The sequence below is a fragment of the Anabrus simplex genome, chromosome 6 (assembly GCF_040414725.1).
Source record: "Anabrus simplex isolate iqAnaSimp1 chromosome 6, ASM4041472v1, whole genome shotgun sequence".
Lineage (NCBI taxonomy): Eukaryota > Metazoa > Arthropoda > Insecta > Orthoptera > Tettigoniidae > Anabrus > Anabrus simplex.
This window is the reverse complement of record NC_090270.1, coordinates 230,107,835-230,126,401: the sequence shown is the minus strand read 5'-3', so window position 1 is coordinate 230,126,401 and position 18,567 is coordinate 230,107,835. Positions and strand designations below refer to the sequence as shown.

Below are 18,567 nucleotides of genomic sequence, written 5' to 3'. Positions count from 1 at the left end.
CAGAATTAAAATCTTTGAACAAGCCGGGAAACTAATCCTTGAATTTGGAATAAGAGACAGGCTGGCTAATAATAATAATAATAATAATAATAATAATAATAATAATAATAATAATAATAATAATAATAATAATGATAATATATTTTCGAGGTCTGGAATGCCTTTTATTTTATTACAATTCGTGAACCTTGTCATTCTTTTGTGGATATACTAATTTCCTTTCGAGTTATCTGAACTCCTTATCTGCCCTGGGGGTGTACCCCTACATGTCGTAAGAGGCTACTAAGAAGGGGACCAACCAAAGAATCTGTACTTGCTCTCTCGTCTTATAAGCACAAAAACATGTCCATAATTCCATGCTTTTCCGTGGAGCGGAGAAGATATACAAGTACGTATGGCGATATTTCACTTTTGTAAAATGACAGTTGTGCAGATCACCTGCTCATACTGTCTTACTTATTTAATAAACAATCCACGCTAACTAAACGTGCAATAACGTGAAACTGCATAATAAGGACAAGCTGATTTCAGAAGTGTGTTCTACAAATAAACCAATGGATGAGTAAAATGCAGTAGGTAGTTTCTTCTTTTTCTTCTTCTGTGTACCGTATCAGGTCTACCTGATGTTGACTACTGGTGTTGCAAGTTCACATCTGTTTACAGCTGTTCTAAAAATCCTGTCTGGTGATTGAACTCTTATCCAGTCCTTGATGTTGTCAATCCAAGAAATTCTCATCTTTTCAGGTCCACGGTAACCATCAACTGGATCTTGAAGTATACTTGGTAGACACTGATATTTTTCACCTATCAATAAATGAGCAACATACGATCTTTTTCGGCATTTTATTGTTCTTAAAAGTTCATATCTTGCATTAGTTTGTAGTAGGACTTCATTTGAAACCTTGTTAACCCATGATATTCTAAATATAATTCTATACACCCACATTTCAGTTGCCTGTAAATCGTGGCTAATCGTGGCAGGCTGGAATGTTCATGTAATGCCCCATATAAGAGCTAACACATAACCATTCTGCAGTGCAGCTTTACGTTGAGATTGCCATTGCAAAAGAATGATCTCATTCTATGGAATGTAGACTTGACTATTTCAATACCAGACTTTATTTGTTTAATAAACAATATGCAACCTCGCTTTAGATATGTTTCAAGCTGTCAGTGGAGAGATGGCGTGAAATGACTTTAATATACGAATAAGCTGGAGTGGAGCTTTTAAAGGTAATACAGATCATTACATATAAGGTAAAGGTGGAATTCAAGAGGACAAAAATGGGGCAAACATTCACTTATAGGAAGAGGAATTAGGGAATGGAATACTTTATCAAGGGAAATGTTCGATAATTTTCCCAGTTCCTTGAAATCATTTGAAGAAACATTATGTAAACAATTGATAGGGAATCTGCACCTGGGCAACGGTCGTAAATACAGATCAATTTTGATTGATTGATTGATTGATTGATTGATTGATTGATTGATTGATTGATTGATTGATTGATTGATTGATTGATTGATTGATTGATTGATTGATTGATTGATTGATTGATTGATTGATTGATTGATTGATTGATTGATTGATTGATTGATTGATTGATTGATTGATTGATTGATTGATTGATTGATTGATTGATTGATTGATTGATTGATTGATTGATTGATTGATTGATTGATTGATTGATTGATTGATTGATTGATTGATTGATTGATTGATTGATTGATTGATTGATTGATTGATTGATTGATTGATTGATTGATTGATTGATTGATTGATTGATTGATTGATTGATTGATTGATTGATTGATTGATTGATTGATTGATTGATTGATTGATTGATTGATTGATTGATTGATTGATTGATTGATTGATTGATTGATTGATTGATTGATTGATTGATTGATTGATTGATTGATTGATTGATTGATTGATTGATTGATTGATTGATTGATTGATTGATTGATTGATTGATTGATTGATTGATTGATTGATTGATTGATTGATTGATTGATTGATTGATTGATTGATTGATTGATTGATTGATTGATTGATTGATTGATTGATTGATTGATTGATTGATTGATTGATTGATTGATTGATTGATTGATTGATTGATTGATTGATTGATTGATTGATTGATTGATTGATTGATTGATTGATTGATTGATTGATTGATTGATTGATTGATTGATTGATTGATTGATTGATTGATTGATTGATTGATTGATTGATTGATTGATTGATTGATTGATTGATTGATTGATTGATTGATTGATTGATTGATTGATTGATTGATTGATTGATTGATTGATTGATTGATTGATTGATTGATTGATTGATTGATTGATTGATTGATTGATTGATTGATTGATTGATTGATTGATTGATTGGCCTCGGCAGTAGCAAAGAAACCTCGACAGTGTTGCGAGATGGACAGCCGACAGGATGAAAAGTCACGTTGTAAGTTTTACAAAGAAGAAAAGTCCTCTCACTTTTAATGACTGTCTTGATGGGAGTGAAAGCACATCAGTATTTAGATGTTAACATGAGGAACAGATCTTCTGAATTGGTGCCATCTAGGCGGCTACCAATTTCCACAAATTGATTGTGCTGATATCTAGAAAGGAAAGCGGAATTCTACTAGAACATGTGCTGTGGCTGAGTTGATCACCTTTCTTCAGATGACACTGAGTGCGCATTCAGAGATCTTCAGATGCCAACAACAAAGACATGCACCGAGCTCGATAGCTGCAGTCGCTTAATTGCGGCCAGTATCCAGTATTCGGGAGATAGTAGGTCCGAACCCCACTGTCGGCAGCCCTGAAGATGGTTTACCGTGGTTTCCCATTTTCACACCAGGCAAATGCTGGGGCTGTACCTTAATTAAGGCCACGGCCGCTTCCTTCCCACTCCTAGCACCTTCCCGTCCCATCGTCGCAATAAGACCTATCTGTGGCGGTGCGACGTGAAGCAACTAGCAAAAAAAAAACAAAGACATGCAGTGCCAAGGTTTGTGACCTTCCTTCAAAATTCGACTGATCAAGCCGGGATCGAACCCGCGAACTTGAGGTCACGAGTCGGACAATCAGTTTGATTGTAGTCACGCTGCCGTAAAGAGGGCAGAAAAAAATAAAAGAAAGTAAGAAAAATATATATGTAAATGTCTCCGCTACACGGAATGATCGTCGATACTATTTTAGGCTTAGAAAATGAGAGAGCGAGAATAGATTCTTTGGTTGTTTCCCTTTTAGTAGCCTTTTACGATAGGCAGGAGGTACGGATAATGCATCCTTTTACTCCACCGACAGGGGAGATAACGGGTTCCGATAAATCAAAAGAATTATACAGCATCATCATCTACGCCCAAGAAAAATAATCGCTGATTTAGCACACAATTTTATTCGCTATAAACGTCCAACACATTGGCTGAATGGTCAACGTTGAGGCCGTCGGTTCAGAGGGTCCCGGGTTCGATTACCGGCTGGGTCGGAGATTTTAATCGTGTTTGATTAATTCTTCTGGCTCGGGGACTGGGTGTTTGTGTTAGTGTTCCAACGCTTTCCTCTTCATATTCAGACAACACACTAGACTACCAACCACCACGGAAATACGCAATAGTGATTACATCCTTCCATATAAGGTTGACGTCGCGAAGGGCATCCGGTCGTAAAGCAAGGCCAAGTCCGTATGTGCGACACAGTTCGCAACCGCGACCCCACACGTGTGGGAATAACGGTATAAGAAGAAGAAGAAGAAGAAATATTCGCCATAAACGTATTATGAGAACAAAACCTGCTACCTTCCGTGTCGTTACCGTGTGTAAGGTGCTTTGCTGTGACCTAGACGAAACGCCAGTCAAAGACAGTGGCAACTCTTTTAAAACACGGTGCCATTTGTAGCTACCGTATATGTCAGAGTTCTGGCACACGGTAATGATGTGATGAAGATTACAAAGACGTAGTATAGACAAATGACGAATGCTGGTTGCCTGGTTACCATGGTGTTGGTTTTCTGTCTACGCAAAATTGTCTGCACTAAATTAATGACGCTAGTTCGAGATAGACCCCCAGCGTAAAAACAGATCCATGTTAAAACAGTCACAAGATACAAGCGTCGACCTGCACTACACTTCCTGCAACACAAGGAGGAGAATGAACCTACTTCCCAAACAAGTACATGTATTGCCTTGTGAGCAAAAGGAAGAGAGGAAAATCACGGTACCACCAGTTACTTACGCGACCATTAGGACCTAGAATAAACTTTGCTCACTCACGATTCATAATGAGCATCTCATTGGCACTGGGTGTTAAAGAAATCTGAGAAATTACAACAACATTCCTTTCCGCAGGCAAGAACAGGCGCCACCAAAATGCCCATTTCTCACACCTGAGTGGCGAACAAGGAGAATATTGTAGCGAATCGATAGACTATTATAATTTATTTTGAAAAATGTAACATTTAAGTTTTTAAAGGTAAAATGTGAAAATGGTAGCTCAGGAGAAAAAACACCCCTCTTCTGTTTATTTGTGGTGACCCACCCTAGTGGCACATCCGATCAGTCGTAGTCCCTCTGTTGGTTTGAACATGGTCGAGGTTGGTAGCAGCTGAGTTCTCTTGTACGACAAAAATCTGAAATCCCCCGACGTCACTTAAAATCTACCAACAATTGAAAGGATTTTACATAAATATTGTTATTATTCTTTTGCTATTTGCTTTACTCGCACCGACACAGATAGGTCTTATGGCGACGATGGGATAGGAAAGACCTAGGAATGGGAAGGAAGCGGCCGTGGCCTTAATTAAGGTATTCCATAGCCTTCCACCAGACATCTGAAAAGAGCGGTTGTGTTGATGGAACGATGCACAGGTATTGCAGGGGCAGAAGTCGACCATGTATTATGTTCATGAGAGGAGGAGAGGAGACTGAAGATAGATACTAGGGGTTTGATTTATTCAACAGTCGAAATATGAGAGTCGCAATAGGGGGAGACGTGAGTTGAAAATTTAAATGAAAATACAAACCTAATACATGGGGCCATTGTATTCTGTAATTTCAGTGTTTGTTCCATGGTGGTTTCAGTGAATACAACATAACAGTAATTAAATATGGGAAATGATTGGTCTGGATAAGTTTAATTTTCATGGTGTGTATTGGTGTGATTGGCGAGTTTTGAGAGAGAGAGAGAAAGAAAGAGAGACAGAGTGTTCCGAGCTGTCAGCGAAGAGTTAGCGTCGAATGACATTAGTAGACGAATAAGCCTGATTGGGGTTTCAAAAAGTAGAAAGGACCATAATATGAAGATAAAGTTAGAATTCAAGAGAACAAGTTGGGCAAATACTCGTCTATATGAAGAACGAATTAGGAATTGGAATAATTTACCAAGGAAGATGTTCATATCTGAGCAACTGTGACCGAAAATTTAAGACATCCCGTACCGTTTTTTGCTAGTGGTTTAACGTCGACATAATACATCGAAAGTACAGCCTGGTTTGAAAATGAATAACCTCGGAAAACCATCTTCAGGGCTGTCGACGGCGGGATTCGAACACACCATCTCCCGAATGCAAGTTCACAGCTACGCGACCCTAATCGCACGGTCAACTCGCTCAATAGAATTAATAATAATAATAATAATAATAATAATAATAATAATAATAATAATAATAATAATAATAATAATTGTTACGGGGCTACCCGTGGACCAGCAGAGGTAAAAGAAGGTGCCGGGGTGAATGGGTCTAACTACAAAATCAAAGTTAATTTAAAACTGTAACAAAGGTTATATTTTTTCTTTAAAAAAAAACAATAAGTAACAATGTAGCAGGTAGCAGTAGCAATAAACAGGTCTTATGAAAGACAAGATTGGTGGTATAAACAGATCTTGGGCTTCAAGCCCTCACTTCATAATTCCTGAGCTACACGCTCAACTTTACAAGGATCACAACTTTAATTAAGGGCAGAAATCCCCTAATACGAGGAGCCCTTGCTCCAGTAATTACAAGATCCGGCCTCCCAGAGGCGCGTTTACAAAACTAGAAAGAGGGCTAACGTGCTCTCAGTTCTCAAGCCTACTCAAGGCAATACCAGAACATTACAATTACTTGCCATCAAGGCACAACTTACAAAATTTGAAACAGGGGTATCTAGTACCCAACTTATTGGGCCGTAGTAGAAAGGAACAGGTTAAGTAAATGGCCCTAAACACAAATAGAATGGAGGCGTGTATCTGCACTCCAAGATATGAAGTCTGAAAACCTAAGGGGTACTAGGCCGATGAAACAGGGGCTATTCCCAAACTGTGGAGGTGACTCGTATAAGAATAATTTAAGACATTACGGAAAGGAAGAACTCCAGTTACAAAACGTAGTCACCTCAAACCAATATGAAGGGAAGCTCGAGAGGATACGCCACTCTCTATCCCCGAATTACAGTTGGAGATTTTCTGAAATGTTTACATTAGCCGGCAGAACTTACACTTTAGAGAAGTTGGTTAAATAGTTAAGTTTTTGGACCTTTCCCTCAGGTTAAACCGCGGAGCTAGCAAGAAAGTAAGATGTTAGGTGGCCATTACCTTGTTGAAGAACTGCTGCCTGATGAAAGAGGCGCCTCCCGCCTCCTGCTTGACACACACACATTAAGTTAGTTGACGATCAATTGGCCAAGAGACGTGAAAATCCGCAGTTTATAAACTCTCGCGGAAAGTTCGAGACCTTTCATGAATAATCAAGACACACCCACAGGGTTTTATTGGTCAAATTTAAAAGTGACACTCAGAATCGAAGAAGAAATACGGGATTGGTTGGAAATTAATTACAAAAATTAGGGATTGGCTGGATTCAAATCTGGCGGAAATAAAAGGTCAATATTGCCAACCCCAAAATGAATGAACGAAATTTAGTAAAGAAAAAACTTGTGAATACAAAACTTCTTTAAATCAAAGTTCATCCACTTCGCACCAGGGTGCATGATCATAGTTTTTGAGCAGTGACATCTGTTGAAGAAAGTTCGAACTTCTTGATAAAGGGCTAACAAAACAAGTAGAATTTCACACAGTACTGGAAACTTCACAATAACATCTTCTGAGTAAAAGTTCAAGAAGGTCTAGTTTCAAGTTCACTGTTCCTCCCGTAGAGGAGTTCTATTAGGCGCAACATTTAAATGCGCGGCGTTGTGTGTACCTCCTGGTACAATAATAATAATAATAATAATAATAATAATAATAACAATGTTATTTGCTTTACGTCTCACTAACTACTTTTACGGTTTTCGGAGAGCCTAGGCACCGTAATTTAGTCCTGCAGGAGCTCTTTTACGAGCCAGTAGATCTAACGACACGAGGTGACATATTTGAGCACCTTCAAATACCACCGGACTGAGCCAGGATTGAACCTGCCAAGTTGGCGTCAGAAGGCCAGTGCCTCAACCGTATGAGCCACTCAGCACGGTCCGTTATAACTAATTAAGATCCTCTTCTCATTGAGACTGTTACCAATCAGCTTAGCAAACCCTAAAACTGTGGATTCAACACTAATCTCGATCATTTTGGACATTTCCTTTATCCCCCCACCTTCCAATGCCCATGGAGGCTTAACTTGGTCTCAAACGGCGAATTAATCTCAGCGTACATGAAAATATATGGATTCCACAATATTATTGGTCGTTTTCGATGATTTTTACATGTTACCCCCCACCCTTTCCCTAACTGTAGGGCGCTAGCGGTGTCTTACCCACTTCAGTAATTTTTTGCAGATAAGTAGGCCTAAGTCACATGTGCACCAAGTTTGATTGAGAGCTACGCTGGAACACACACACACACACACACACACACACACACACACACTTGCATACATAATCTCAGTTATTTTGGACATTCGTTTACTTTTTCAACCCTTTCCCCCATCTCCAACCATGATGACAGCGGCTGAACATAGACTTAAATGCCATTCGGAGTGTCACTATTCATCTCACCCACGCTGAAAACTATGGATTTAACATTAATATAGGCCATTTTCCCTTAATTTTACATGTCACTCAATCCCCACTCCAAACCTGGAGGTGCTAGGTGTGTCATACACACACGGTATTCTCTCTAGGTAGAGTAGTATTGCGTCATTCGTGTACCAAGTCTGATTGAAGTCCGGCTCCATGGCTAAATGGTTAGTGTGCTAGCCATTGATCACAGGGCCCCGGGTTCGATTCCCGGCAGGGTCGGGAATTTTAACCATCATCGGTTCATTTCGCTGGTACGGGCGCTGGGTGTATGTGTCGTCTTCATCATCATTTCATCCACATCGTGACGCGTAGGTCGCCTGTAGGCGTCAAATCAAAAGACCTGTACCTGGCGAGCCGAACATGTCCTCGGACCTCCCGGCACTAAATGCTATACGCCATTTCATTTTTTCTGGTTAAAATTGCAGGTTTGCCTATGGTCGCTGTTATTTTTAATAGTTTAGCTTCGCATTTGTCTTTACGTAAAGATATTGCTCCTTCACTGTATGCAACCCACTAAGTACAGAATGTATTGCGGGTTAGGGTAAGCCATCGCCTGCAGAGTTATTGTAGTGGTCATTTTGTGATTTTATTTTTTGAGATTACTGGAAGTTGGCTGAACTTCAAGACTTATCCGGAGAGAACAAAACATAAATGAAGTAAATCTGTCCAGTAGAACGGACGGGCGGATTGTTCAAAGCTGTTTTTGTAAACGATTTTTTATATGTAGATGATCAGTTTATATTCCTTGACTATTCCTTCAAACAGTACTTCTTACAAATGAAGGGGAAACATTGCCGGTACATATGGACATATTAATAAAATTGGAATCCGCTTTCCTATTTCATGTCTACGGAAACGTCTTTATTTATTTTTCATAAGTCTGTACAGAGTTTTCCACCGCATTCAACAGCCTCTATCCATGAATTGTATTAATGAATGGCTGCATGAATGAATGAATGTATGATTGTATGTATGTATGTATGTATGTATGTATGTATGTATGTATGTATGTATGTATGTTTGTTCAGTCCGTCAGCGATGCCGCTGGTGGGATCCTCAACAGCTCTGCGATCAGCTGTCATAGATGGCCTAGGCATCACTGAAGAGGCGTACTAGGGAAATGAGGAGTGAGGTAGTTTCCCGTTGCTTTCCTCACCGAGCCACAGTTGCTATTACATATCAGTCTGCCAAGCCCACTGAAATGCATACACCAACCGACCCTATGAGCAACATTTTCACACCATTCATAGCAGGGACTGGCTGCATAAGGATTGGCATTACCAGCATCGCTCATACCTCAGTCACTTTCATATTGTCAAAGCCAAGGATAAGACAGAGACAGATCTATGAAAGTAAAAAAATTGCTCTAGCCTATACCAGAAGACATAGTGCACTGTAAACACTAGGTCCTGCCAGCAAAGGCATAATGAATGATTACCAGGCATAAATTGTATGCATGCATGAATAAACACTTCTCTACCAGTCATGGATAACCACCTATTGGGGAGAGAGACTAAATGATGAGTCGATGAATGAATGAATGAATGTATGAATCGAAAGCTCTCTGCCTATAGCTATGGAACCCCAGCAGCTATGGAGAGAGTAGTCCCTTATGAATGAATTATTGAAAGCACTCCCAGAAACGGATCTAAGTCTGCAGAAATATAATCTGAGACTGCCTACCTAATACAGCAAAGATGTGTTCGGTTCACCCGGAAGGACGTGGCTTCATTTCCCCTCCAGGAAGGTGGATTTGCACTTGAGGCAAAGCCCGAGGCTCCAGTGTTCATTCATCCTACACAAAAGATGAGTATTAGGTTAATTTCCGGGATCAAAGGCGATCGGGCATCTCTCTATAGTGCTGAGGTTAAGGTTAGTGGAAGTCTTCACCTTCTTCTCAAAGGACCTTCATGGTCTGTGTGGAAATGGATTTTCTTTGCCATTGAAAGTGTAATCGTACCAATATAAATAACTCACAATTATTTAATGGGAATACAAAAGGTGGTATTGATAAAAAATATCTATTTTAGTTTTTTAATGGAAAATTGTTATTTGGAGTTTCCTCTTTAATTTGATGTTTCATTGATTTTGAGTGACTGCAAGAATTCATAAATTCCAGAAAAAAATGTTACTGAACAAGCCATTTTTCCACATTTCGTGAAGACTTGTTCAGTTAGGACAAGATATCTCGGGAACTATTGGTTCTAGAAGGCTGTAATTTATGTTGACTTATAGTAGACATCCTACTGCATGAGTTACATTGGGCGGATGGACAGCGTTGAGGCCTTAGGTTCAGAGGGTCACGGGTTCGATTCCCGGCCGGGTCGGATGTTTTAATCGTGTTTGATTAATTCTTCTGGCTCGGGGAATGGATTTTTGTGCTTGCTCCAACACTCTCCTCTTCATATTCAGACAACAAACTACACTACCAACCACCACTGAAACACGCAGTGGTGATTACAGCCTTCCATATAAGGTTAGCGTCACAAAGGGCATCCGGCCGTAAAACGGGGCCAAATCAACATGTGCGACACAGTTCCCACCCGCTACCCTACAGATGTGGGAAAAGCAGTAGAAGCAGATCCTACTGCATGAGTTGACTACATTGGTTGCTATGATATCACTTCCTATCTGGTACTGTAGTAAGAAACATGATAGCAACCACGTTGTGTAAGTGGCATTACACTTTTTCAAGTGTGATTTGTGAAAAACTACGTATTTTTGCGAATGTATCCCATTTTCTGAAAAACAATTTAAGATATAGCTCTGAAAGGTTTACTCTTATTAACAACATTACTTTTTTTATATGGATCTACAATGATACAGATATCACACACAGTCTGATACATATTTATTTAAAAATAACTTTCAAAATTAAGAAATTGATTTAAAAAACATATCTTGAATTTTAATAAAGGTAGAACCAAGAAAGTAGATCAGTAAATGTATTAGATATGAATCTGTATCCTGGCAAAATTTCGTTTTGTAATTTGGGACAATTCCAGAGAAACCGGGATGTACGTATGTTCAATTTAACATTACCAGGATAGGCCACTGATACTCCCCTTAACTAAAAAACAATTCTTCCATTTCAAGAAGATATGCGTTAAATATTTCAAACGCACTTTCTGTATTCAGTTGGTAATCCTGGCTTATAATTAACTTTATTGCGTGCAATTGTAGGTGAGTAGTTAGCATACGTGCCTGGAGCAGGTGTCTTCATGTGACGTGATTCAGGTCAGCAGCAAGAAAAATAAAACTCAACATGTTAGTTGGGAATCAAGGTTAGGTTGTATAAACAAGTTGTAGCATTTGAAGTCTTCCTTGTTCTAATCAGACCGGGCGAGTTGGCCGTGCGCGTAGAGGCGTGCGGCTGTGAGCTTGCATCCGGGAGATAGTAGGTTCGAATCCCACTATCGACAGCCCTGAAGATGGTTTTCCGTGGTTTCCCATTTTCACACCAGGCAAATGCTGGGGCTGTACCTTAATTAAGGCCACGGCCGATTCCTTCCAACTCCTAGGCCTTTCCTATCCCATCGTCGCCAAAAGACCTGTCTGTGTCGGTGCGACGTAAAGCCCCTAGCAAAAAAAAAAAAAAAAAAAAATGTTCTAATCAGCACGTATTCAATGGGTCAGATTCTCCACATTACTGCGAGAATGTAGGGCCTCAGAACGAGTCCAGAGCAGAGGGTCGAGAATCATCGGATAATGTGGGTGGACCGTATCATCTCCACTTGAATGTTACTCGTAATATGTTACCTCATCGGTTCTACAGGACAGGGATCCGTGATTCGAAGGTCGTGAAATGGAAAATAAACTTCCTGTGGTTCAAATCCCGCGTAAAGGTGTAGGTTCCGTGACTATTTATGATAGCAGCACTTTTCAAGAATAGCTTTTTATTCGACGTCTTCTTCATCTTATTATTCTTCTTGGAATTTTGACGATGGTATGAGCCTCCGTGGTTCAAGCGGCAGCGCGCCGGCCTCTCACCGCTGAGTTCCGTGGTTCAAATCCCGGTCACTTTATGGGAGATTTCTGCTGGACAAAGCGAAAGCGGGGCAGATTTTTCTCTGGGCACTCCAGTTTTCCCTGCCATGTTTCATTCCAGCAACTCTCTCCAGTATAATTTCATTTCATCTGTCAGTCACTAATAATTCCTTCAATGGAGTGCGACAGGCTTCGGCAGCCAACACAGTTCCTATCCTCGCCGCTAGATGGGGGCTTCATTAATTCCATTCTTGACTCGGCCGAATGAATGGAAACAGGCTGTGGATGTTTAATTTTGACGTACAATACGTCTAGAGTTTTGTACAGTATTTGAACTGGTGAGTAATTCAGAAATATGAAAGATTTAAAATCGAAATACTTTCTAAACAACACGTGTGACAATAGTGTCCAATATCTCACTTCAAAGAGGAAGGATCAGAATACTTCGTCACAAGAGTCATATCACGGCATGATGTCATCGAGTGATACAAGAATGCCGCCATTTTGAGATACTAATATCGCCATACCACTTCAGCTAATTAGTGTAGCTCTGGACCCCGGCGTGGTAGCACGTTGCGTGGGTTGTCATTGCATTCGTCTCAGTGAATTCTACAAGTGTTGTACATTTAGCAAAAGAAAATTAAACAGTACTTTTTTGAGAAAATTATGGTGCGAATCATTGCGAACACATTTGTTTCGCGAAATATCACGACATATATGCAACAAATAGCTTTTTATTTAAAACATATTCCAGAGAATATTATGACTTGTCAGAATTCCAAAAGGTCCATAATCAATAATGCCGAGTGAATGACGTAGCCAGATGAAGTCCCCTCCATTCTTACAGAAATATTTTCAAATTTAAATCAGACTTAAAACATGAAGAAATATTTCATCTCTAGTGTTACCAGCGGGACACTGAAAAGAGCCTGCGTGTCTCATTTCAACTGGTCAACTTTTTTGATAATTTGTGATTTTCAGAATTTGGGAGGTATATATTTTTCTGCATTTCAAGGCTTATCCATTTCTTCAGCTATTTCCGTAGAAGGGCTGGTACCGATGCACTTAATATGTACGACAGTCTCATAATCGTGCCATTTTTTTCCTTTCCATGGGCTCGAATCACACCGTTGGCAGCCCTGAAGATGTAATCCACGGCTTCCCTTTTTTTTTTTTTTTTTTTTTTTTTTTTTGCTATTTGTTTTACGTCGCACCGACACAGATATGTCTTATGGCGACGATGGGACAGAAAAGGCCTAGGAATTGGAAGGAAGCGGCCGTGGCCTTAATTAAGGTACAGCCCCGGCATTTGCCTGGTGTGAAAATGGGAAACCACGCAAAACCATCTTCAGGGCTGCCGACAGTGGGGCTCGAACCCACTATCTGGATACTGGCCGTACTTAAGCGACTGCAGCTATCGAGCTCGGGATGTTTCCCATTTTTACGCCAGGCAAATGTTGGGGCTGTACCTCAATTAAGACCATAGTCACTACCTTCCCAGTCTTAGCCCTTTCCCATCTTTTCGTTGCCGGAAACCTTTGATGTGTTAGTGCGACGTTAAACCACTGGCAATAAAAGACAAAAGAAAACACACAAAAACTACAACCACCTTGGAATGTCTTCGTTTTCAGAGTTATGAAAACATTTGTCGAGCTCCAGGCATTTTGACCGTTTATAACATAAACATGTGTATTCAATTAATTTCTTCGTATGTTGACGTAGAATTAAGCTTTATGTTTCAAACCCAGAAAAAAGAAGCTTAAAATATTTTCTCTTGGTTGTATCATCATATAACAAATCTCTTTAAATATCATCTAGAACAGTATTTTGAAATAATGTAGCTGGGTCATTTCCGGGGTGAATACAATCTTTCAATTCTGGGTGATGATAATAGTTTCCGGTCACCAGTCCATAAATTGGTTTGATGCAGCTCTCCGTGTCACTTTATACTATGCTAAGCTTTTCATTTCTGCGTAGCTGCTACACCCTTCATTTACTCTGATGTGTTTGACATCTTCATTCCTTGGTCTACCCCAATTATTCTAACCGCCTACACTTCCGTAAAAAAAAGAAGCCTGTGAGTGGGCCCACAAAGTGTGTTCACGGTAGACCCGCCTGTCGTAAAAGACAGCTAGAAGGCGACTCTAGCGGGCAGTAACTAAAGGCCCCTATCTGAGACTGGCATTGCTCCAACTTGCTTGTGCCAGTCTCCTTGCTTTCATCTTCCCTCCCTGGACTACCTTGATTAAACCCGATTGTATAGATCACTTTCCTAGTTAATGATCCGCGACTCAAACATTAAGCGGTACCCCCCACCTCCCACCCGACAGTAACCAGATTTATGACTGTTTACAGTCGTCTCTATTGCGACCCATAGCAGATAGCACTTGACCAATAGCACGCTTTCTTTGTCAGTGATAGTCAACATGGAGTACTTCAAAAGCGTGCCGGTTAGTAATGAGAACATTGCAAGAACTATATTCAGTTTGCGAGGCTTAGGGAGTCTTTCATATTTATACCCTTCATGGTCTTTCTTTTAGCGATATCTTCATATTTTAAGGAACGAACGCCTTCCCTTTTCATTTCTAATTCATGTTAAGAGAGAATTGTTGTCCAATTCTACTGCCTATCAAAACAATCACTACCAACACTCCCCTCAAAAAAAAAAGGAACTGAACAAGCCTTGGGTTTCTCAAGTTTTGTCTTAACAATCTATCAATGACCGGAGAAATTAACGTAGGATGTGTAATAATCTTTAGTAATAACTTACTGAAAATTGTTTAAATTATTCAACCCTTTCTTATATATGCTTTTTTAATTTTCAGATCCTCCAAGAAGAAAAAGGAATTCTACTCTCTTTGGAACAATGCCTGAAGGAGCGTTGCTGTGAGCTTCAAAAAGAAGTGTCTGTACTCCGAAAGCGACAGTCGTCGGGGACAATCAACTCATTGAAACAAGGTGGATCGACCCCAGCCGAAGATGAAGGCATCAGTTCTTCGGACCACGATCAGTCCTTATCACCAGATGAGGGGGATGTAGGAGACGACATTGAACGAGAACCCATGGTTTACGAACTGTTTGATGTTCAAAATGATACCATTCTTGTAGAGCGGAGTGCACACAAGAACACAAAGGAAGCCCATCTGATGAAGGAGACTAGTGTTGATCAGCTGGATGAAGATGGTGAAATTGTCAAGTCGATGAATATTGAGGAAGATGAAGAGGAGGAAACTACCATTGATGAGGTCATTGAAGAACTGAGGAATATCATCAACGATGCTGAGACAGAAGCGTATGCAGCTGAAGCAGCTGAAGAAGCAGCAAAAAAGAAACAGAAAGAACTGGAAGAAAGAAAAGAGGAAGACAGAAAAATAAAGAAAATAGAAATTAACATAGAAAGAGCTAAGCAATATTCCAAGCATTATCAGCAATCTGGAGAAAAGTCGAAGTTAAAACGTAAAGAAGAACCGAAAGTACTGAACACAGATTCCGTGGAGACGGAGTTGGATATTGTTCCAAGCAAACTCTTGCCACAACCTCCAAGGCGAGCTCGGAGTTTAATGCACCTCATGTTCCAAGGTCGAGGATATGAAGAAGACGGCATTGGTAGTGGTAATCCCTTCTTTGACGACGAAACTCCAAGCCACACAAGTGAAGAAGATTCTGATTCTCTCCTGAGTGCTGCCAGAGAGCATAGCACCATAATAGGAGATGGTAACTCTTGCGTCCACAAAAGTAAACGCAGTGCAGATATAAAATCTTCCCAAAACAGATCCATGTCCACCCTGTTTGTATCTCAAAATAATTCTGATTATGGTAAGGCAAAGAAATACCAATCAGCTAAAAATACTGTTAATTCTTCAAGCAGTTCTAACAATAGGAGTCACGCCAGTAACAAGGAAATTAAGAAAACTAAATCATCTAACAATGCTGTAATAAAGAGGAGTGAATCTTTCCACCACACCCACAGTAAAGATCACCAGACATCGAATACAAGATATAGGCGTGACAGTCAAAGTTCAAACAAAGATAGTCACACCAGTAGGAGCCGGAAACATTTACCGAGGTATGGAAGTTTTGATGGGTTGTTCTTTGTCACCGACATTACAAGTTCACCAGTAACGTCAACAAAGCAGAAACATCGATCGCCATCAGCTGATAACATTCTGGACCAACGAAAAACACCAGACCCTCCAATGAACTCAGCTCTGGCTGCTAAAAGGTTAAAGTCTAAGAGCTTAGATAGAATTGATGAAGGACTGAATTCGCTTGTTGATATCGTGATGACACATGACAGAGGTCGGAGTAGAGTTAGCAGTGGGAGAGGCTCGACAGAAGACTGGAGTTTGGAATGGGATAAGAACTACTTCGCGTCCCGTTCCAGAAGAAGTGTCACAGACGTGACAGTATCTCCTATCAACTCTCCTCCCCCTGTCGTCATCGTATCTCGCTCAACAAGTACGAGGCAGCAAAGGACGTCAACTACTCATCAACCATCATCCATAACATCATTTAGAGATTATCACAGCAGCACTCACTTCCCTCGGCGACCTGAAGAAGAAGAAGCTCCACACAAGAGACATCCTCCAGATGGATCCAGCCATCCTCTCTTTCTTCCTGTCAATCAACACAGGAATTCGTTCGAGTCTATTCCACATCAGAAGCACCATCATTCGCCGACAAACAGTCACGGCGGAAAACCATTCGTTCTCAAACGAGGGCATACAAACGCAGGTTTATATTCTGGGCACCATGTTATCAGAGATACACCAGCACACATGCTAATGCACCCACAAATTCTGACTCCTTCACCGGATTACAGCAGGACAATATCCCCAGTGAGTCATCGACCTGGTCTCGTCGTGAGTGCTAAGGTTACTGACCTTCCTTCAGGTCTTTACTGAACAGTGATACAGTGCAATCAATTGTTTGGTGACAATCAAAATCATTCAACATGACATTTTTAGAAGGTTTTGAGTGATAATTCGTGGCATTTTAAACCTCCCTTTCAGTTAACCAGTTCATTACGGCATATACTGAAATATGTACGTAAGTCAACGAACTGATCTCTGCTATTTTGTATAAATGAATAGCTGTCTGCAAACAGTGCTGCAACTCTCATTTTAATTAATGTAACTTTCACATGAATGAAGTGAATAAGTAGAACAGGGCCAAGCCAGGTGATTAACAGCTATTAGCTTTGCCAAAAATGTATCATTTTTGCTTAGTGTTACTAGCTAGGTATATCTTATACAGCCTATATAACAATTCAAGTCACCTTGTGGAACTCATGTGACTGTAGCCAAAAACACTTCGTTTATTATTTTACTTACTGAAAGATGTGAACTTCAAAGATACTGTACATAAAACCTCCAAAAGTGTAAGATGTTTGCCCTCTGAAGAAACAAATATGCCAATGTCCATGGCTCCCTGAGTTACAATACATGCCACTGTACTGAAGTCTGGATATTGGAAGGATTGTAAATGTATTTTTAAGAGTGACCAAATGAGACAACCTTGTGAATTCTATGCTAAAACGATCATTGTACCCAGGAGGTAAAACACTGATCATCATGCTTTGATTCATTATTGATAGCAGTGGCTTGGTCATGTCAATAAACCTACCAAAATATTTTGTTGTTTCAACAGTAAAATAAGACTTGCAGCGTTGTTACGACAGGTATTCAGCATTACAAACACTGGAACATTTATATTTATGATGGCAATCGAGATCCCAATCATTTTAATTAGCTTTTCAAATGATCTCTCAAAATATCTCCTTACAATAAATCCATGACATTTTCTGGAACAATATCAGAAGCAGTTTACAGGCTCAAATTTTCGCTGAAAATACGGCACTTACAACGTGTATCAGCCAAGGTGAGAAACAGAAGTTGAATTGTGTTATCTTCTTAGTGCAAACCCTCAAATGACTGAAAGGATCATCAGTGTAAATAATGTATATAGTTCTACAGCATTCTGGTTTGTAAGATTTAATATTAAGCAACATAATCTCTATCAAATATTTCTTGTGCAATATTAGAGTGTTATGTTAATATTTATAAACAAAAGAATACCAATTCTTTTTGTACTGGTTTATTACTGTGTATGAGCCGCTTAAAATAGGGAGTTTTTCATTTCTCTTTTGATAGCAAGGACACACATTTAAAAGTTATGACCCTTATAACGGAATTCCAGGTCAAAATGATCATTGTAACCTCGAAGTAAAAATCTGTCTTCGTTGTGCTTTAATTTTTTGCGATCTCGTATTATTTAAGAGTATCTGAGTTCCATTTGAAGGAAATGCCATTGTAATAAGTGATATCTACCATTTTAAACTCGGTTCACAAAAGATATGCTGATATAATTCGGTTTGTTAGTGAGGATGCGGGCTAGAAAAATTCGCGTAATGAAATTCGATAGGTATTTGAAGCTTTCGTACAATAGGAAGTCAATGATGGATTTCATTCGTTTGGATGCCAACATGTGGAGCGAATCTCACAGTACGCAACTAGAAGTGCCAGGTGGAAGAGGTGTCGCGCACGCGCACGAGGTAGTTATCAACGTGTGAAGCGTACCT

General features: G+C 39.8%; 1 protein-coding gene across 1 annotated transcript in view; it reads left to right on the top strand.

Annotated features, from left to right (window-relative positions):
• The window catches only part of mwh (multiple wing hairs), a 516,688-nt gene extending 499,185 nt beyond the window's left edge, over positions 1-17,503 (top strand). Inside the window, exon 7 of the mRNA XM_067150265.2 lies at positions 14,813-17,503. Coding sequence (XP_067006366.2) covers positions 14,813-16,891 — 2,079 coding nt within the window. The 3' untranslated portion in view covers positions 16,892-17,503. The remainder of the gene's footprint in view (positions 1-14,812) is intronic.
• The last annotated feature ends 1,064 nt before the right edge of the window (positions 17,504-18,567 follow it).